Here is a 20,124-nt window from a genome sequence, read left to right as displayed (position 1 = left end):
GCATGTAACCACCAGCGTCATTTCAGATTTTGCTTGGGTAGCAGGAGGTAAGACCACTGATATAAGTAAACTTTTTCATTGTAGTGGTGGGCACAGAAAACGGTTTTCCGATTTTTCCGTTTTTAGAAAAAAGAAACTTGGTTTTAAAAATTAAAAAAAAAAAAGAGCTTAAGGTTGCTCCCTTTTAGTATAGTGATATCAAAAATTTATTATGGTAATATGCAATATATTTCATTTGCGATCCCTGACAATGGACTTTTCTTATTATGTATCACAAGTATTCTACAGTTGTGTTAAAGAAAACTTACTTCACAAAAGCTCTTTTAACCCTACATAAGATTTCAACAAATTGGCTATGTACTGAATTCTTCTTTTGGGGACAGGGGCTCATCACCATAACCATCAAAATATACCATCTGCGAGTGCGAGTAAGAACGTTAGAAAAGAAAGAGGTTGCTCAAACTTTATTTTTTAAATTTTATTCACCTTCTCAGCCGAATTGTTAGCTCACGCGACTTCATAGTATGTGGTCCCTGGTTCTATTCCCAATTGATTCAATAACCAGGACTGGCTCTACCATATGTACAACACGTGCATTTGCAGGGCGCCAAGTTTCGAGGGTCAGCAAAATCTGTCATGGGTATTTTATTTAAAATAAATATTTCTTATTGGAAACAGACTTTATGATGATGGTAGTTAAATTTACTAAGTTGGTCTATTTGAATATTACATTCATAAATCATGTTTAGGTCGCGTTAGGTTTAAGATCACATGGACAGTGCAAAAGCAAATAGTCAAACAAATCTCAGCATGAATTGCTTAATTGATGTCAAACACAAGAACTAAATTCTCGAACAGTAGGAAACACTTGCTCCATTTAGTTAGTTATCACAGTTTTGACATAAAAGTTAATCTTGTCTTTGTCACAAACAAGTTCCTTATCATTGAATGTGGAAACAAGTCTTTTATTTTTTTTTTTTTTAATTAAGAGATGTAGAAGGGATATCAAGAAATAAAGATAAAAGAGCTAGTTTCACTGGAGTTGCAACAACCTGCATCTAGCCATAGACTTTCATGCATTGTAGCCGCAGTGAATTGTGTAGGTCTACTTCTTCCTATTTCCATGGCATCAGTATTTCTAACTCTATGACTATAAGATTTATTTGTTATCCATCTCCCCTGCAATTCGGCTCGTTTCTTTGTACGGAAACAAAATACTTAACGTGTTCAGCCAGTCACGCATATCAATGCATCGGCTTATATATATATATCTTCATAAGTGTTCTGCCCTTATTGGCAGGCCACTTGCCGCAGTTGAGAAGCTTCCATATATGCTCCACGGTCCTCCGCTAACCTCTTCGTCTTCACGTATGATCTTTCTGTTTTTATATCACCCATTAATTGTAATCTTCTTCGCCCCCTCCCTCTCTTTCCTGTCACCATACCCTCTAGGACGTCTCTCATGATACAGTTTCTTCTTAGGCAATGTCCAACCAGATTCTCTTCCTCTTCTCAATCATATCTAGAAGTGTCCTTTTCTCCCCCACCATTCTTAACACCCTCTCATTCGTTTTCCGCTCGACCCAACTAGTTCTTCCATTCTTCTCCACACCCACATTTCGAAGGCTTAAAGTCGGTTTTCATCACTTTTACGTAATGTTCATGTTTCCGCACCATACAATACAACCCTCCGCACGAAGCATTTTATGAGTCTTAAAGGCTTCTTCCGCCATTCCTATCCTTGCTTTTATTTCATGTTCGCACTTCATGTCATTACTAAGAATACAACCCAGATATTGAAAGCTATTCACTAGTTCTATTTTCTCCCCTCCCACTTTTATATTTGACACAGACCGCTTCGTTCCAATCACCATGGCTTTTGACTTTCTAACATTTATTTTCGTCCCATATTTTCCAAAGCCCTTCCTCAGCTTTTCTAACATCTTATTGATTTTCTTTTCAGATTCTGCAACAAGCGCCATATCGTCTGCAAATCTTATGCATCTAATCATTCTACCTCCTACTGAAATGCCGTCATCGTTATGTAAACTCTTTTTCACTATCTCTTCTAGATAGACAACAAACAGTTGGCAAGAGACAGCATCCTTGTCGAACTCACTAGCCAATTGCACTCTCTCTTCTGTCAGTTCTTCCCTTATTCTAACACTTACTTGTTGATTCATATATAAGTTTCTTATCAGTCTTCGATCTTTCCATTCCAACCCAATCTTCTTTAGAATTCCCAACAACAATTTCCAATTCACGCGTTCAAAAGCCTTTTCTAGATCAATAAATACAACGTACACATCTTTCCCTTTTTCTATACATATTTCACTGATCACCCCTAATAATCCAATAGCATCTCTTGTGCCCCTACCTCTCCTGAACCCGAACTGCTCCTCCTCAACGTTTTCATTTGTTCTTCCATATAACCTTCTGTTTAGTATTCGGAGCAGAATTTTAGCTGCATGAGATATGAGACTAATAGTCCAATATTCCTCACATCTCTTTGGGTTCGATTTCTTAGCCATCAGTATCATGATCATCTTCAGGAAGTTTTCTGGCCACTCTTCTGTTTCATATATTTCATTGCATAGTCGGAACAATACTTTCTTTCGCTTGTCTCCAATATTTTTAATTAATTCGATTGGTATACTATCTATTCCGGTTGCCTTTTCATTCCTAATCGCGGATATAGCCCTTGCAAACTCATCCCTATATATACATGGAAAACCTCAAACATAAGTTTTCAACAGAAAGAAGTCTAAACTGAAAGCGGTATGCTTAAAAACCAGTACTTGCTTCGCTGAAAAATGCACTAGTTTCAGTGAAAGGGGCGAAACTGTCTTCGAGAAAATAGTATCTAGATTCGATGAAAAACCGAAAATTTTCTTGAACAATGCGAAAACTAGTTTCGGCGAAGGATCAAACCGGTTTTTGGAGAACAGAGATGTCGTATTTTCGATTTTCTAAAAACTAGTTTCTAGTTTTTAGAAAAACCAGTTTTGCCTATCGCTAATTTTATTATCCTATTTTAAAAATCTCAAACTTAGTGGGTAGTGTAGTTTCCCCTAGAGTTCCAAAGTGGTGTCCCTCCACACAACATCGTGCCATTTCTAGATGAGTGCCATGTTTCAGTACTTTCTCATTCCTCACTTTCACCTAATTCGTTGCCTATTAAACACTTGTGGCATATGATCAGACATGCACGTAGCCAGGATTTCGCAAACATCTATGACATGAAATACTGTGGTCACTACATCAGCGGCTCGATCATTCTAACCTATTTTACTGGCAACATATATTGGTTCGTTTAGCCAGAATTTTGTAATGGGGGGTGGGGGTGATATGAAATACTATGGTTATCAGAACAGGAGTTGGATCAATCTAAACTATTTTACTAGCAACATATGGTATAGTTTGTTAGGATAATAAAATAAGGATATGTTTGCAAGTATTTTAATAACAAACTACCGTATGAAGAAATCTTGAGTAAAAGAATAAAAAAAGTATTAAAAAAGATTTTACAATATTTACGTTCCTTCCTTTTTTCATTCAAATATGATAATTTTCCTTTCATTATGACGTCAACTGTTATAAAAAGTACATATCCACTAGTATAAAAAGTACATATTCAATAATATCTTCTAAAATATTTTACAATATCTGTGTTCGTTTCTCTGGTGAATCAAATTTTAACAGAATTTTCTTTCTACATAACCTTTTTTTCATTATTCCGTCAACTACTGTCTATTCCAAATGACAGGTTAAAGGAGCAGTAGAAAACTGTTAGTGAAATAGCATGTTTGATACTGCAGAGAAGCGATGACGAAAAATTATGATTAAAAATGTCCACACCATTACAGAACGGCACTATGTTTTCCAAGGCTTGAAATTTCCCTGACTAGTACCAGAAATTCTGAGAATTCCGTAACTTTCCTAGAAATTTCAAATTCCGTGATCTTTCCAGGCTATCCCGCTCATTCGCCACCATCTATTGCAAGTAATACAAATCTCCCCATAAGAAAGAGTAACCAAAAGATTGCTGCAGCATTTTATTTTTAACGCTGATTCTTCTTTTTCTCGTTTCTTTTTGTTTCATCCTTCCTTATTTTTTTCATTTCTGGTTTTGAAGGGGGGCCGGACCTCCGGACCCCCCTTCCTTGGCTACGTGCCTGGATCAGAAAACAACTCGCACCCTAGAGACACCCAGTGGCTATTGCAATGTACGTTGGAAGCACATTGGAGCGTACACAAATTGTGATGGTCCAAGAGAACATTTCAATTAGAAATAACCTTTCCTGAAGACCACTTGGCGACTTGTGTCATTGTTAGGTTCTCGATGCCCCATCGCAAGATGCACAGACTTGAAAAGTAATAATATAACTCTTGCCATAAACTAATTACTTACCAAATTTTGCCTTAGAAACTATTTTATTTCGTCGTGTTACAATCAGTCGTTCTTTCAGAAAAAATGTTCCGGGGGTACTACTGCTACTTTTCTATTTATTATTATATTATAAACGTCTATTTTGGTCTCCTCCGGAGGGGCACTCTTAGCGCTCCGGGGGGCACTCTCAGCGCTCCGGGGGGCAGTGCCCTCCAAAGAAACATGTCTGGAAGAAACACTGGTTATAATGCCTATAGCAGCCCATACACGTAAACACATGCCTGAAGAAACAGCCCGACTTGTATGAAAAATGATAAAACCACAGGCAAGTTGATCGTGTATGGCCTCGTTCATTCATGTTGAAAGTTTTCAAAATCTTCTGAAAACATGCTTAATGTTTTTGCCGTTCTGCATGCATGTTTACCGTGTATGGGCTCGCTCATGCAAGGTGGCTGTTTTATATTTAGGTCCGCCAATCACGACAGCGGAAGAAATCACGTGACTCTCTCCTCCGTCGCATGCCAAGGTCGTTCAAGATGGGTGATCTTCGTTATTCCTGGAGCATCAAAACATAGAGAGAGAGAGAGAGATGCGTTACATGACAAGGGATTCTGTGCATGCATTTATTCAGGTATACAAAGAAGTATCATGTTTTTGGAAGGTAAAATAAAAATTTAAAAAAATACTGTGTGAGGAATGACGTAAAGAATTCTACATTTGAAAATCTAGAAAAGCTGAGAGAATTTCAACCTCACTCCACACTTGATAGTTGTTAAAAGGAGGATAAATACGTTGCGCTCCAACTACAGAAGAGAGCACATCAAAGTGAGAAAAAGGAAATTAAGTGGTTCTGCCGCTCATGAAATTTACATGCCAAAGTTATGGTACTACGGGGGTGTAGCCAGCAGGCTTATCTAGGGGGGTCGTTTTTGAGGAGAGACAGCTACCTCTTATATAAAATCACAGTAAATCGTGTAATCTGCTGTTACAAATAAGTATATATATATATATATATATATATATATATATATATATATATATATATATATATATATATATATATATATATATATATATATATATATATATTTCGAAGTCCATTTGTTTGTTATGAGTTTCTATTGACACAAATCTAAAGAAAAATTACACAAAATATTATAATTTGTGTAGAATAATTTAGTTCCATTATCTAAACCATTTCCATCCAATTTGGACATGTTGGCGTGGGAGACCCGAGTTCGATTCCCAGTGGGAACTAATGTGGTTCGGATTACACGTTAATCAGTAGGTCCACATCTCATATAGCCTCGCTGCTGAACGGGACGTTAAACTCAAAATCAACTCAACCAATTTGAAGTGATCCGCACAGGAGCACTAGATCAATCGATTGTAGTAGATGTGGTAGCAGCCTGTGCATTTGGTCATTCCTTACACAGAAGATACCATATTATTTTTCAATCGGTATATAATTTAACGTAAATTATTAATTATATGTAAACTTTGTTATATTTAAATGACTGGAGCGATATAATTTTACGATGATGTTTTAAAAACTGGTCGTTTAGGGGGTCCAGGAAATTATTTGGGGGGACTGGCCTTGACGCCCTCCTCCCCATGGCTACACCCCTGTGGTATTACGATTAACTTTAATTTTTATCGGATTAGGAAGAAACACGTGTAAGCAAAAGCAACCTAGAAGAATACACCAGTGATGAAGAGCCTGATGAATCATCTCCACAGGTAATTAAAATAAAATATTATTGCAACTAGTTTTATTTTCACACTTATTCCTGTGTACTGGCATGTAGAATTAAGAGACCTCGATGGTCACTACTAGTTGGTAGCAATCATATTGTCTTACCATTCGACTCTTCACGGTCTCCGTCCTCCACATTTCTCAAACAACTTCTAGTAAGTTGAACAGCATGTTGGTGCGTGTGTGGGCAAAAAATTCTTCCAACATACATGATGAGACAAATCTTTCATGAATGTTGGTCATGCAAGTGTGTACATGTATGGGCCGCTTATGGCAAGCACAGTATTTAAAGAATAAAAATGTATAATGCGTAAATTTCTTTTCAGTTGACATATGACTTCAATGGAAACAGCTTATCTGTTACGGTAATAAAAGCCGAAGATCTTCCTGCGTTGGACATGGGTGGAACATCTGATCCCTACGTCAAAGTTTATCTGCTTCCAGACAAGAAAAAGAAATTTGAAACCAAAGTTCATAGGAAAACCTTATGTCCCGTTTTCGACGAGACTTTTGTGTTCAAGGTAAGACTTTGTATATTTTATGTAAGTTTTATCACACAATATTAAATAATAGCCAGCAATCTTTTAATAGTTGTATTTATCACTAGATGTACTTCAAATTTATTAATAAATGTACTGTATATGGTTCATTTACTCTACATGATTTCCAAAGCGTAAAAAAGGGACCAAAGCCTTCTAAGGGGTTGACTATGATCGTCCGAGAGCAATCGTTCCACTTCCTTACACATAATTTAACAACACAGGGAGTTTTCAGTAAAGAAATGATTTAAGTAGTTTGTTGTCAGTGTTCGATGCGAAACCGATACTATGGAAACTGGAATTGGCCTGGTCTCGAATTACAAGTGTACACGTAGATATATAGTACATACTTCTGAATCTGTATTTTTCAGTGCTGCCATTGTTTGGTATCTAAACGAAAAAGTTAATTAGTAATACATTTTCAGTATTTCGTAGACTTTTACACTGTTTTTCGCCGTGTTACTATCTTAAATTAGGTTGATTTAGGATATTTTGATATCGTTTCAATTATCTCTTTAATCAAATTAATTGAACCTCAAATCAATTTAAGTAACCCTTTAACATCGAAACCCTTACATGATGTACCGTTATTTTCTGAATAGAGTTTTAATCGAACTTTTTACACATTTTAATTGACGGAAGATATCATTTTACTAGTCTTTTATGTTCAGTGAATGAAGGTACCACTTTATTTATTTTAAGTGATCAGCAGTATCAACTTTATTTACCTGGTAGTTACTTTAATTGTGTGAAGATATCATTTTCCTAACTAGTGCTGTACCGATCATGAACGATTTGACCATTATGAACGAATCATGGTGTGAATCAAATGAATTATGATTTTTCCAGACATGAATCGATTCTTCAAATAAATTATTGTTACTTTTCACTGAATTGTTTGCCGTGATCGAATTGTATGAACTGTGAATTACAAACTGCAGCCAACTGAAATGAGCGAATCGGTAGTGTTGCTTTTACAGATCTTTTATAAAAGAAGGTAGTAGGAATAAGAGGGAGGGAAAGAAAAAAATGTAAAGCTAACGCATGAGCTTCTTTTCTTTGTGTTTTCGTAGAAACTAAAAGGATGGAAGTCGCGTTGCTAGAAACAAAGTAATTTTAAAATAAAGTTACCTGATGCTTGCCACGATGTCTGTCTGTTGACTATCTCAGATCGTAGAGTATTGACAGTATTACTCACGTGTAATATAATTTCAATGTTAATTTCAACATGCTTTTGAGAGATAATTAAGATAATATTCATTGTTTAAAACTACTTCTAGTCATCCTTAACTACACTAGTTACAAATAATGTCAAGTCTTATAATTTATTCCTAACTCAAAATACATTCACATTTAAGCAGTTCACTGTGCATTTAAAATATTTGCAGAAAGTACTATTTACACTGTACATCACGGATTTTATATATTTACGTGAAGAAACACGAGCATGGATGCTTTCTGAGAAGACAGTTTATTTCGTCTTGTAACAAGTATTTGTCTGGGTTTCGAAAACGCTGGCTCACACGTAGGAGTGCTGGGCGGAATAGTTAATTTTCGCTTATTGAAGAAGACGAGGATATAGGAACTGTTTTCTCTTCCACCACGCAGGTGAATCATCTGTACGAATCGTCTTGACGCGATCATAAAGCGAATAATCACATGGTTCACTGTGACTAATTCTTGGCTTACCATTGTGATCAGCAAGGAACAAACGAACTTTATAGATAAAGAAATGTGGAGGATCATCTTACTGAAGGTGGACATCATGAGTGATAAGTGATTTTTAAAATTCCAAGAGAAAAAATGTCTGTAACATTTTAAGATAGGTGGTCCTGCTGGAAGAAGAGTGGATGAATAATGTAGGTTATTGAAACAGCGTAGCCCAGACTGATCTTGAAACTAACCCAGTTAAGTCTTGAAACCATCCCACTGACACGTAGTTATCAGAAAAAGAGAAGGGACATAAATGCATTATCACCATTTTTGTAGTAAGCTATTCTTTATTAAAATTCTTTCCTAATGGCACAGTCGTCTTTTAGCAGATCGTACAAATCTCCACACATAGTACTTACATTACTTTTCGCGTAATATATTATGTAATATCAAGTCGACATCCCTAGATCTACAGACCATCATCGGTTCGTCTCTGCGTTTTTCTGCATTACATTTACTACCTCGTTTATTTTGAGTTTCTCGCTACGTGGTAAATCTGCTACGGTTTCCTTTGCCTTTACCTTGTTGTACCACGTTTAGATTTTGTTCCCCTGAAGGCTATCTTTTAACGAACTTGGGAATCTTTTCCGCGCCAAATAAAAATGCAGTAAATCCTTCAGTATGGCCTGTACGCTAAAATGGATGGTTAATCGAAGTCAATAATTATGAGATAAATGGTGAAATAAGAATGTAGAGGGGAATGGGAGAACCTAAATATGATTTCACGGACACCATAAATTCATATGTCCTGGTACTGTTCGCGCCAGCGTTCTACGCTGAGCCACCATGCTCCTTCTTTACATTAAAACAATATTTTTAATTTGCATTGCCGACAGTTAAGCAAAGTGTCCTCTGGCTGAGGGACTTCATGTGCTCTGATCACGTGGTATGATCTCATAGCATCAATCTCCAAGTGATCTTGCAATGGGTACCTTGGCCCACCCCTAAATTTTGGAAGCGAAACATCGATTACCTATTAAATTTTGAAATGGCCAAATTTAAATTCGATATGGTAGCATAGGACCCAAATATACATCACTGTAAACTTAAGTGGTACATCTCTTTCCTTTTATGGGAATAACCAAAAAATCAGACTTTCGAGGTTTCTCATCGAATTTATCCCGTTTGAGATAGGTTTATCCTGTTGTATAGTTATATAATTGAGTATAGGAATCCATTCCCTTTATAAGACGTGGGTAGGTTCACACATTAACTAACTAACTAACTCTATGGCCTATAGAATCCGGAGGTTCAATGCCGCGTTCACAGAAGTTCTCCACTGACTTCTGTCCTTAGCCAATTGATTCCAGTTTCCACTTTGTATTCCTATTTCTGCGAGATCCCTCTTAATATTGTCCTCCCATCTGCGCCTATGTCTTCCTAATGGTCGTTTTCCGATTGATCTTCCTGTTAAAACTTTGAAAGAGTTCCTACCTTCTTCCATTCTTGCTACATGACCTGCCTCCTGATCCTAGATTTGATGACCATAACAATGTTCGGAAACCGTATAAATTATGTAGTTCCTAGTTATGAACTACATAATTTATACGGTTTCCAAACATTGTTATGGTCATCAAATCTAGGATCAGGAGGCAGGTCATGTAGCAAGAATGGAAGAAGGTAGGAACTCTTTCAAAGTTTTAACAGGAAGATCAATCGGAAAACGACCATTAGGAAGACATAGGCGCAGATGGGACCGTGTAACGTGGGTTCCTGTCACCACGGCATGGCGCGTCCTCAGGTTGCGGATCGAGGAGAAGGCCTCTAGATATAGAGGTTAGCTGCGAATATACTGAATAAGCAGTCGCGGACAGACGACTAGGAGTGGTCCTCCAGCTTGGGGGTTTGGGTAAGGCTAACACCCTCATCCTGTAAAAAAAGGTACTTGTTCAGAAACATTCACAAAAGCCTCGGACAAGGACTGATAACTTGGCACGACATCAGCAAAAGAAAATGGACATGAGATTTGGAACATGGAATATTAGAAGTCTTTATAGGGCAGGCGCGTTAAAATCTGTAACGAGTGAGTTAGAGAAATACAGGATGGATTTAGTAGGAGTTCAGGAAGTTAGGTGGGAAGGAAATGGATCTGAGAATTCCGGAAATTTTACGTTCTTTTACGGGGAAGGAAATAAAAATCACCAGTTAGGAACAGGGTTTTTCTTTCACAAACGAATATTACCAGCAATTAAACGGGTTGAATTTGTTACTGACAGACTTTCTTTTATTACTCTTAAGGGACGGTGGTGTGATATTATTGTTTTAAATGTACATGCTCCAACTGAAGATAAGGATGACGATATAAAAGATAGTTTTTACGAAGAAGTGGAACGGATATTTGACCAACTTCTGCGATACCATATGAAGATTCTATTAGGGGATTTCAATGCGAAGGTAGGACGAGAGGATATTTTCAAACCGATTATAGGGAACGAAAGTTTGCATAAGGAAAGTAATGACAACGGTGTTAGACTCGTGAACTTTGCAACATCCAAAAACCTAATCGTGAAGAGTACAAAATTCCCACATCGCGACGTTCATAAATACACTTGGACATCACCAGACGGAAAAACACATAATCAAATTGATCACGTGTTAGTAGATAGAAGAAGACAATCTAGCATAATTGACGTCCGGTCGTTTAGAGGGGCTGATTGTGACACTGATCACTACCTGGTAGCAGCGATAATACGGGAGAGATTATCGTTGAATAAAGGTAATACTCAATGTCCGAAAACGGAGAGATTTAATTTAAAGAAATTAGAAGAGAGCCAGGTAAGAGAGGAATACCAGATTGAAGTTTCGAATAGATTCTCGGTTTTAGAAGACTCGGAGTGCACTAGTGTTGAGGATACTTGGATTGAAATTAGAGATAGCATTAAAAGTTCAGCAATAGAAAAATTGGGACACGCGGAAATACGTAGGAACAAACCATGGTTCGACCAAGAATGCATTAAACTAGCAGAGAAGAGAAAACAGGCAAAATTACGGTGGCTACAAAATCCGAATGAAATAACTACACAAAATTTCGCAGATATCAGGCGGGAAACTTCCAAAACTTTTAGAAGAAAGAAAAGGGATTTTTTGAAAGCTAAAATTAAGGAACTTGAAGATAATAGTAAAAATAAAAATATTCGGGACATGTATAAGGGGATCAGCGAATTTAAGAAAGGCTATCAACCTCGTGCTTATATATTAAAGAAATCTGACGGGACAGTTCTCACTGATACGGATAGCCTCTTAAATAGATGGAGAGATTTCTTTGACGATTTGCTGAACACGCAGCCAAAAACTAATGTGCGTGGAGAAAAGGAGATACACACCGCAGAACCGTATATTGCAGAACCCAATCGAATAGAAGTGGAAGCCGCTATAAAGAAATTAAAGAAACACAAATCTCCTTGGGTAGATGAAATTCCGGCTGAATTAATTTTAGCTGGAGGCGAAAAATTGCGGAACAAGATACACAAACTCATTCTCCTTATCTGGAACAAGGAAGAATTGCCACAAGAGTGGAAAGAGTCAATCATTGTTCCAATTCACAAGAAAGGAGACAAAACTGACTGCAATAATTATCGAGGCATTTCTCTTCTGTCAACATCCTATAAAATCCTTTCAAATATTCTGTTAGCAAGATTGACCCCATACGCAGATGAAATTATTGGAGATTATCAGTGCGGATTTAGACGAAATCGATCAACTATCGACCAAATATTTACCATTCGCCAAATACTCGAAAAGAAGTGGGAATACAATACCCCGGTACATCAACTATTTATTGATTTTAGAAAGGCTTACGACTCGGTTAGGAGAGAAACATTATACAACGTTCTTACAGAGCTAGGAATACCGAGAAAACTAATTAGATTAAATAAGACATGTTTAAGTGAATCCCAAAGTAAAGTCCGGGTAGGAAAATTTTTGTCCACGAGCTTCCACGTCGAAAATGGCCTGAAACAAGGAGATGCGTTGTCGCCATTATTATTTAACTTTGTACTGGAATACGCCATAAGGAAAATCAAAGATAGCAACCAGGGCCTAGAGTTGAACGGCATTCACCAGGTTATGGCATATGCTGATGATGTAAATTTAATAGGGGATGATAGGAGAACAGTAGAAATAAATGCAGAGATATTATTAAACGCTTGCAGGGACATGGGTTTAGAAGTAAATGCAGAGAAAACTAAATACATGGAAGTGCGTCGGGACCGTAATACGGCAAATTGTGGATGCGTTAAAATATTAAATAATACTTTTGATAAAGTGGATACTTTCAAATATTTAGGGTCAATATTAACAGACGAAAATCATATTCACGAAGAAATTAAATGTCGACTAAAAGCAGGGAATTCGTGTTACTATTCGGTTCAAAATCTCTTGTCGTCGCGAATTCTGTCGAGGAATTTGAAGCTTAAAATATATAAAACGATAATCATGCCTGTTGTTCTGTATGGTTGCGAAACATGGTCGCTTACTCTGAGGGAAGAACATAGACTCAAAGTATTTGAGAACAGGATCCTGAGAAGAATATTCGGACCCAAGAGGAACGAGAATGGGGAATGGCGAAAGCTTCATAACGAGGAACTACATAGTTTATACGGTTTACCCAACATTGTTAGGGTCGTCAAGTCTAGGAGGCTTAGGTGGGCAGGTCATGTAGCTAGAATGGAAGAAAGTAGAAACGCTTTCAAAGTCTTCACTGGTAGACCCATAGGAAAACGACCATTAGGAAGACCTAGACGCAGATGGGAGGATAATATTAAGATGGATCTCGCAGAGATAGGAATACAGAGTAGAAACTGGATCCAATTGGCTAAGGATAGAAGTCGGTGGAGAGCTTTTGTGAACGCAGCACTGAACCTCCGGGTTCCATAGGCCATAGAGTTAGTTAGTTAGTTAGTTAGTTCCTTGTTATGAAGTTTCTGTCATTCCCCATTCCCGTTCCTCTTGGGTCCGAACAAACGTCTCAGAATCTTGTTCTCAAATACGTTCAGTCTATGTTCTCCTCTTAGAGTAAGCGACCATGTTTCGCAATCATACAGAACAACAGGCATAATTATATATTAACGTTTTATATATTTTAAGCTTCAAATTCCTTGACAGAATTCGCGACGACAAGAGTTTTTGAACTGAATAGTAACTCGAATTCCCTTCTTTTAGTCAACATTTAATTTCTTCGACAATATGATTTTCGTCTGTTAATATTGATCCTAGATATTTGGAAGTATCCACTTTATCAAAAGTATTATTTGATACTTTAACACATCCATAAAATGTCGTATTACGATCCTGACGAACTTCCATGTATTTAGTTTTCTCTGCATTTACTTCTAAACCCATGTCCCTGCAAGCATTTAATAAGACCTCTGCATTTCTTTCTTTGTTTTATCATCCCCTATTAAATTTACATCATCAGCATACGCCATAACATGGTGAACACCGTTCAACTCTAGACCCTGGTTGCTATCTTTAATTTTCCTTATAGCGTATTCCAGGACAAAGTTGAATAATAATGGCGACAACGCATCTCCTTGTTTCAGACCATTCTCGACGTCAGAGCTCGTAGACAAAGATTTTCCTACCCGGACTTTAGGTTGACACATTCCTTTCAAAATTTGGAAGCGATATATTGGCGCACCCTTAAAATTTGGAAATTGTCAGAAATAAAATTTGGTAATTGTTTCCTAAGAATCAGATATATATCACTGTAAATTTAGGATGTCTTACTGATCCCCATTTGCGGGTAAAAATTGCCAAATACTACTATTACCACGTGTTGGGTTATTGACCTAATTTATGTTCTTTGACGAGTCTTTAACACTATATATGATTATATGATTAAGTTCAGGGAAGCACTGTTTTTCATAAGACATGGGTACATTGAAGCAAACGTCCCAAAATTAAAAAGGGAGTGTTGCTCCACTCCTTAAATTTGGGAACTGCAAAAACAAAATTTAGTAAATATTCTCTAGAACATATATATATATATATATATATATATATATATATATATAGACCCATATCATTGGTTCTGAAGACCCTTTTCTATGGGAAAAATTGCCAAAAATTGTAACCTAACGAATACGTTGTACCGCATGGAATATTAGAGACATAACTTATACTCTTTGATGAGGGTTTATCACGATATGTGGTTATGTGGTTGAACATAGGAGAGAATTCTCCTTCATAAAACATAGGTAAGTACTTTAATACAGTTCTCTTAAATATTTGGGAAGGGTACATAGGGCCACTCTTAAATTTGAAAAAAAAATACGAAGAAAACAAAATTTGGTAAATGTTCTTTAGGAATCGAATATATATTTTCGTAATTTTCATATTAGCCATGTTTACTGCATGTTGTGAGATTTTTCAGTGTTGTACTACAGATTTCATGACATTCAAAAGCTTTGTGTTTTTAGTGACTGGATGAATTTTCATATTAAAAATTTCAACCAAAAACATTTTCAAACAAAAATTTACAAACTAAATAATTAAAGTGAAAATATTTCAACTAAAATTTCAGATTAAAATGTTTCAAACCAAAATTTTCAAACAAAAGATTCCTAAACCAAATTTTCAAATTAAAATTTTCAAACAAAATTTTCAACTTAAAATTTTTGAAACATTTCCTAACCAAAATTACGAAAAATAACAATTTCCAAACGAAAAGTTTTAAACTAAAAGAAAGGTCAAGATAAGGGCCATTTTCTGCAAATCGATGGATTGTTATGAAAGTTGATACCTGTAATCTACACCATATTCCACTTGAAAGGTCGTTTAGATTATGTTGAAATCATTTCCGGTTGTGCCTGTAGAGCGCCCGGAATTTACCCCTGACTCAAACCTTTGAAAAATCGAGGTGGGTGCATGATAAACGAATTTGCGTGAAAAATGGCAACATGACGGGAAAATTCGTAATAATGTTTTGTTGCACTGATAAAAACACATAAAATGACCAAATAGTAAGACCACAGGTTTATTTGTTACATTATAAGAGCAATTTGTTTAGGAAAAAGCGTGTTCGTCAAACCTGTATTTTGCCATCAATATTTGTTATTGAAGTTGTATTAACAATAGAGCGGACACCCAGAACAACACCGGAACTATGTCAAACTGTAGTGTGATATGTCTACTTGAACATACTACAAACTCAGGTTGTTCTGAAAATCATTATTATATATAACTCGCATGTAAGATATTAATCCACAGTGAAGCAATAAAAAAATAATTTGTGCAGAAAAATAAACTATCAAAGGAAAATATGAGAAGACATTGGAGTTAAATATCATTATGAAATATGCTTAATCGTGTTCTGCATCGTCAGTCCAGTCATCATCCACCTTATGCTGGGCATCTTCGGCGTAACGCCATCCATCCATAACGCCGCTTTAATATTTTCTTCTGCTCGTGCTGTTTGGGAGGAGGGAGAAGTTCTTTCTGATAAGCTCACAACGTAGTATTATAAATATCGCAAATAGGGCACGTTCGACAAATGGGCAGTTGCTGTTGTTAAGAATATTGTGGTATGAAAATGTTACTTCAAGTGTGCCCTTGAGGTAGGTAACAGTGTGTGTTGAACACAGGTGTCGTTGTGGTCGGTTAGTCTTAGTTCAAACCAGGAGTCAAAAGGACGATGGGAATAATGTCAGTGTGCTGTATAAGAATATAGCCTAGTGTGTGTTAGAGTTATAGTGTAGATAGTGTAAATACCAATTAAGTTGTTCATTTCTGTTTTGTATAGACTACTAGTCAACAAAAGTCCTCCTTCGAGGACAATATGTGTTGGAGTGTAAAAATGTAGATACTGAAACTAGTACTTAACGTTGTCATACAAAGCATGTGGGTATAGTACTGTTAGGCACAATGCTCCCAAAATCGAAGACAGTGAAATGTGTACAGTACAGTAAGCATTTGTAGAACACAACACTAAGGAGACATGTTACCGGAACATATACAGCAGAATGTGGAATGAAAGAATTCGTGTCTCTTCGCTGTTACAAAGAGATACCAAAGAAACCCGAAACGACTAAAACTGCTACGCAGGCACTTTTTACCCACAGAAAGGAATAAGTATTGCCACCCAAATTTACAATGATACATATTTCACTCCTAGAACACATTTACCGAATTTTATTTTTTGAAACTTCCCAAATTTTAAGGGTGTGCCAATATATCGCTTCGAAATTTTGAAAGGAATGTGTCTTAAGAAAGGAAACGGGATCCTATACTCAATTATATACCATATAACAGGACAAACGCAAATCAAAGGGGATAAATTGGGTCAAAAACCTCGAAATTTTGAATTTTTAGCAATTTTATTCCCATAAAAGGAAACAAGATGTATTTTTTCATTTATAGTGGTATATATTTAGGTCGTGTTTTTCTTTCTCACCTCAACCATAGGTTGGTGGGTACCATGGAAATTTTAAAACTTTCCTCTCTCTTGGGAAAGCTGTTTTATACTTCGATAAGATGTATTCTTCGTGACTGCATCTATATTCCATTCTTGGTCTTCCTCTTCGTGGTTTTCCTTCTGCCTTTCCCTCAATCAACACGGTGATCCAATCAGAGTGCCGAATAAGATGGCCAAGCATGCTATTTCTTATTTTTCATATTATCTTCATGATCTATCGTCCTTCCTTAGCTTCCGTTAGTACGTCTTCATTTCTTTTTCTTTCGGTCCATGATATGCACAGCATTCTGCGCCATCACATTTCAAATGCTTCCAGCTTAGATATATCAGATTTTCTCAATGTCTACGTATTTGATCCGTAAAGCGCCAGGCTCCAAACCAGAGTCTTAATAAATCGTTTTCGAACGTCCAACTACGCATTTCTTGATGTTAGTGGTCCTCTTTTCCTATTCAATGCCTGTTTATCGTGTGCTATTCTTGAACTTACGTCTTTTTCAGTCCTTCCGTCCGAGGATATTAGACTTCCCAAATAGGGGAGCGCCATAACATCTTCGATTGTTTCTCCCTCTAACCATACGTTTGCCTCTTCCTGTCCTGCTCTCGTGCACTTTATCACTTTGGTTTTCTTCTTATTTATTTTTATTTTTATTTCTTATTTGGGTCGTAGAAAACATTTATCAAGTTTTATTTTTGACAATTTCCCAGTTTAAGGGGCGGGCTTATGTGCCCTTCCCAAAATTTAAGGGTGGTGTTTCAATGTGCCAATAATGTCTTATGAAATATTTATACTCACCCATATAACCATTTAAAGTAATAAGGCCTCATCAAAGAGAACAAAATAAGTCAAAACTTCCGAAATTTACATGTTTGGAAATTTTTTACATACGAAAGGTAACAAGATGGACCATCCAAACTTACAAAGGTACATACCCCGATCCTATACTACCATACCAATTTTTTTTTTAAAGTTGGCAATATCCAAAATTTAAGGGATGGCCCTATTTACAGGTGGGTCAAGATACTCGTTCTAAAATCAAGAGGGTATTGACATCTATGACGATATACTACGTGTTAGGTTACATCACGTTTCTCAGCCAATTAAAGAAAAGTTTTCCCAACTGTCACTAATACTACTGTCGGCAAGTTTGATGTGTTAATTCCGGGTTTAATTCCCATTGGGAGAGCCTTGACATTTGAATCCATTACTGAGGTTTGGATTCCATCTTAAAGTGTAACTTCATGTCTTATATAATCTGGATGCGGAAAGAGGAACTAAATTCCAGTCTAACATATTAATTTCAATAATAGCAATAATAATAGTAATAATAATAATAATAATAATAATAATAATAATAATAATAATAATAATAATAATAATAATAATAATAATTATTATTATTATTATTATTATTATTATTATTATTATTATTATTATTATTATTAAATTCTGTTGGGATTCTCTATATTTTGGTTGATGATCTAGAGGAATGGTTTGCAAATTGGGGGTAGGCCCCCACGGGGGAATAGTAGAGAGATGAAGAAGCGCGAACTACTGATAGAAATAAAGCCCGAAATTATGAACATAAATCACCTGTAATGAACATTTACAACTTGGGTTTAGCTAATTTTACATTCGCTACAGGTTTGAATACTACATACTGCTCTCTTTCTACATTACCCCTAACTCTTCATTTTTGAGATTTTGGTTAACAATAAATAGTATTGTTTGTTTTCTGCTTCGGAAGGGTTGTCGGTGTTGGTTGAAATATTTAAAAAAAATAAAAAGTGACATTTAATCAGTTTTTTTCTTTTTTTTTTACTGATTTACAAGTAGCCAAGAATGCATACTTAATGACGCTGTTTCTTATGGTTATTTAATAAGTACTATTACGAATGTTGTACCGTAGAAACACAAAATAACTATTGATTAAGGCCTGTGGTTTTATTAAGAAGAAAGCTGGTAAAAATAATGCTGCTGTACAATAGTATGCAGGAAGCTTACAGGAAATACGTGTAAACTGGAGAGAATTATTGTCATTATTATAGTGACTATCAATAAATTTAACTACCTGTAAAAAACAGTTCGATGTCAACGTAATTCCAGGTATGTAAACGATTAGAGTTGCAATGATTTGTTAGCGCTAGAAGGTCTATCGGAGTTCATTACTACTGTTATCACGTGGTTGTATAATCTTATTCCAGAATCCCCTCTGGCTTGGATGCATCTCTGATTTGATTGAGAAGGGCCATTATATCTTCTCCTGAGACAAGTTATATTCTCTCTTGAGGGATTTTGCTGCCCAATGAAGTACCTGAATATCGTCACTTTCAATACATAAGGGCGTAACTAACATTTTCATAATTTTACAGGAGAAGCGAAAGAAGATTTTGTAGTATGTTCAAGTCAACATAACTTTTTGACTATTTTCAGGAAAGCTTTAATTTTTTGGACGCTTATTGGCGAGGGACAAATGTTCCTTTCCGTGTAGAGTTGACTTTCCAGCTGTTCGTATGTCTTGATAAAATTGCAAAGTTTTTAACTTACGCCCTTATGCTGTGAACAGATATATGTTAAATTCTAGTTCTAAAATAACAATAATGGCGTATGTTTTAGTAACTTTATTTTTCACATATTTTACAGTTTTGTACGTAATGAGCATTGATACTACAGTTAATGTTTTTTCTTTTGTTATAATTATAAGAGTGTTTATTATGTTGTATATAACATTTACGTATGAAAAATGTAACTGTGGTTACACATTATAGAATATAAAAAAATATGTTTTTAGGTAAGCATTATGGCTGTATTGACACAAAGGAAAGTCCTTTTAACAAAGGACCTCAACAAAATCTTCGATATTTTCATCACTTTGTAGATTTCGGAAGTATGCGTGGTAGTCTCGTGGTATTACGCGTATATCGCACAAATTTTCCAAGTCTTTCTTCTTTTGCTGAGATATAGGTCGAGCAGAATAATACCGGTGTAAGAGTGTAGGATGGTTTAGTATACAGCTTCTCGGGGTACCTTTTCGTACCGAAAATCTGGAAAAATCATTTCTCATTCGGGTTATGGACTGTCGCCAAGTCGCCTTGACTGAATCTTATCCAACGCAATTTTTGCAATCAATCTCATTGTCTTTTTGATCTTTGCTGCATGGTAGAAAAGTTTTTCGTGCTTCCTCGAAGTCAAAGAAATCATCTATTGTCATCGAGTGTACCTCGTATGGAAACGGCTTTTTGCGCGACATTCGAGCAACAGTTTAACCACTCTGTTGGAACGAACACATCTACATTTTCTTCGCATGCTCAATGG

The 20,124-nt window shown here is 36.2% G+C and overlaps 2 protein-coding genes across 2 annotated transcripts in view; one reads left to right on the top strand and one right to left on the bottom strand.

The window, feature by feature from the left end:
• LOC145683916 (synaptotagmin 1-like) overlaps nucleotides 1–20,124 on the top strand; it is a 246,462-nt gene that overhangs the window by 122,407 nt on the left and 103,931 nt on the right. The window contains exon 6 of the mRNA XM_081755592.1: nucleotides 6,473–6,667. Within this exon, the coding sequence (XP_081611718.1) occupies nucleotides 6,473–6,667 (195 nt within the window). The remainder of the gene's footprint in view (nucleotides 1–6,472; nucleotides 6,668–20,124) is intronic.
• LOC145683917 (trypsin inhibitor-like) overlaps nucleotides 1–20,124 on the bottom strand; it is a 472,745-nt gene that overhangs the window by 378,647 nt on the left and 73,974 nt on the right. The gene's annotated exons all lie outside the window — the stretch shown is intronic.

The sequence above is a fragment of the Thermobia domestica genome, chromosome 4 (genome assembly GCF_964235325.1).
Source record: "Thermobia domestica chromosome 4, izTheDome1.hap1.1, whole genome shotgun sequence".
In the NCBI taxonomy this organism is placed as follows: domain Eukaryota; kingdom Metazoa; phylum Arthropoda; class Insecta; order Zygentoma; family Lepismatidae; genus Thermobia; species Thermobia domestica.
The sequence above is the reverse complement of the archived record's forward strand: the minus strand, read 5'-3'. Positions and strand labels throughout refer to the sequence as shown.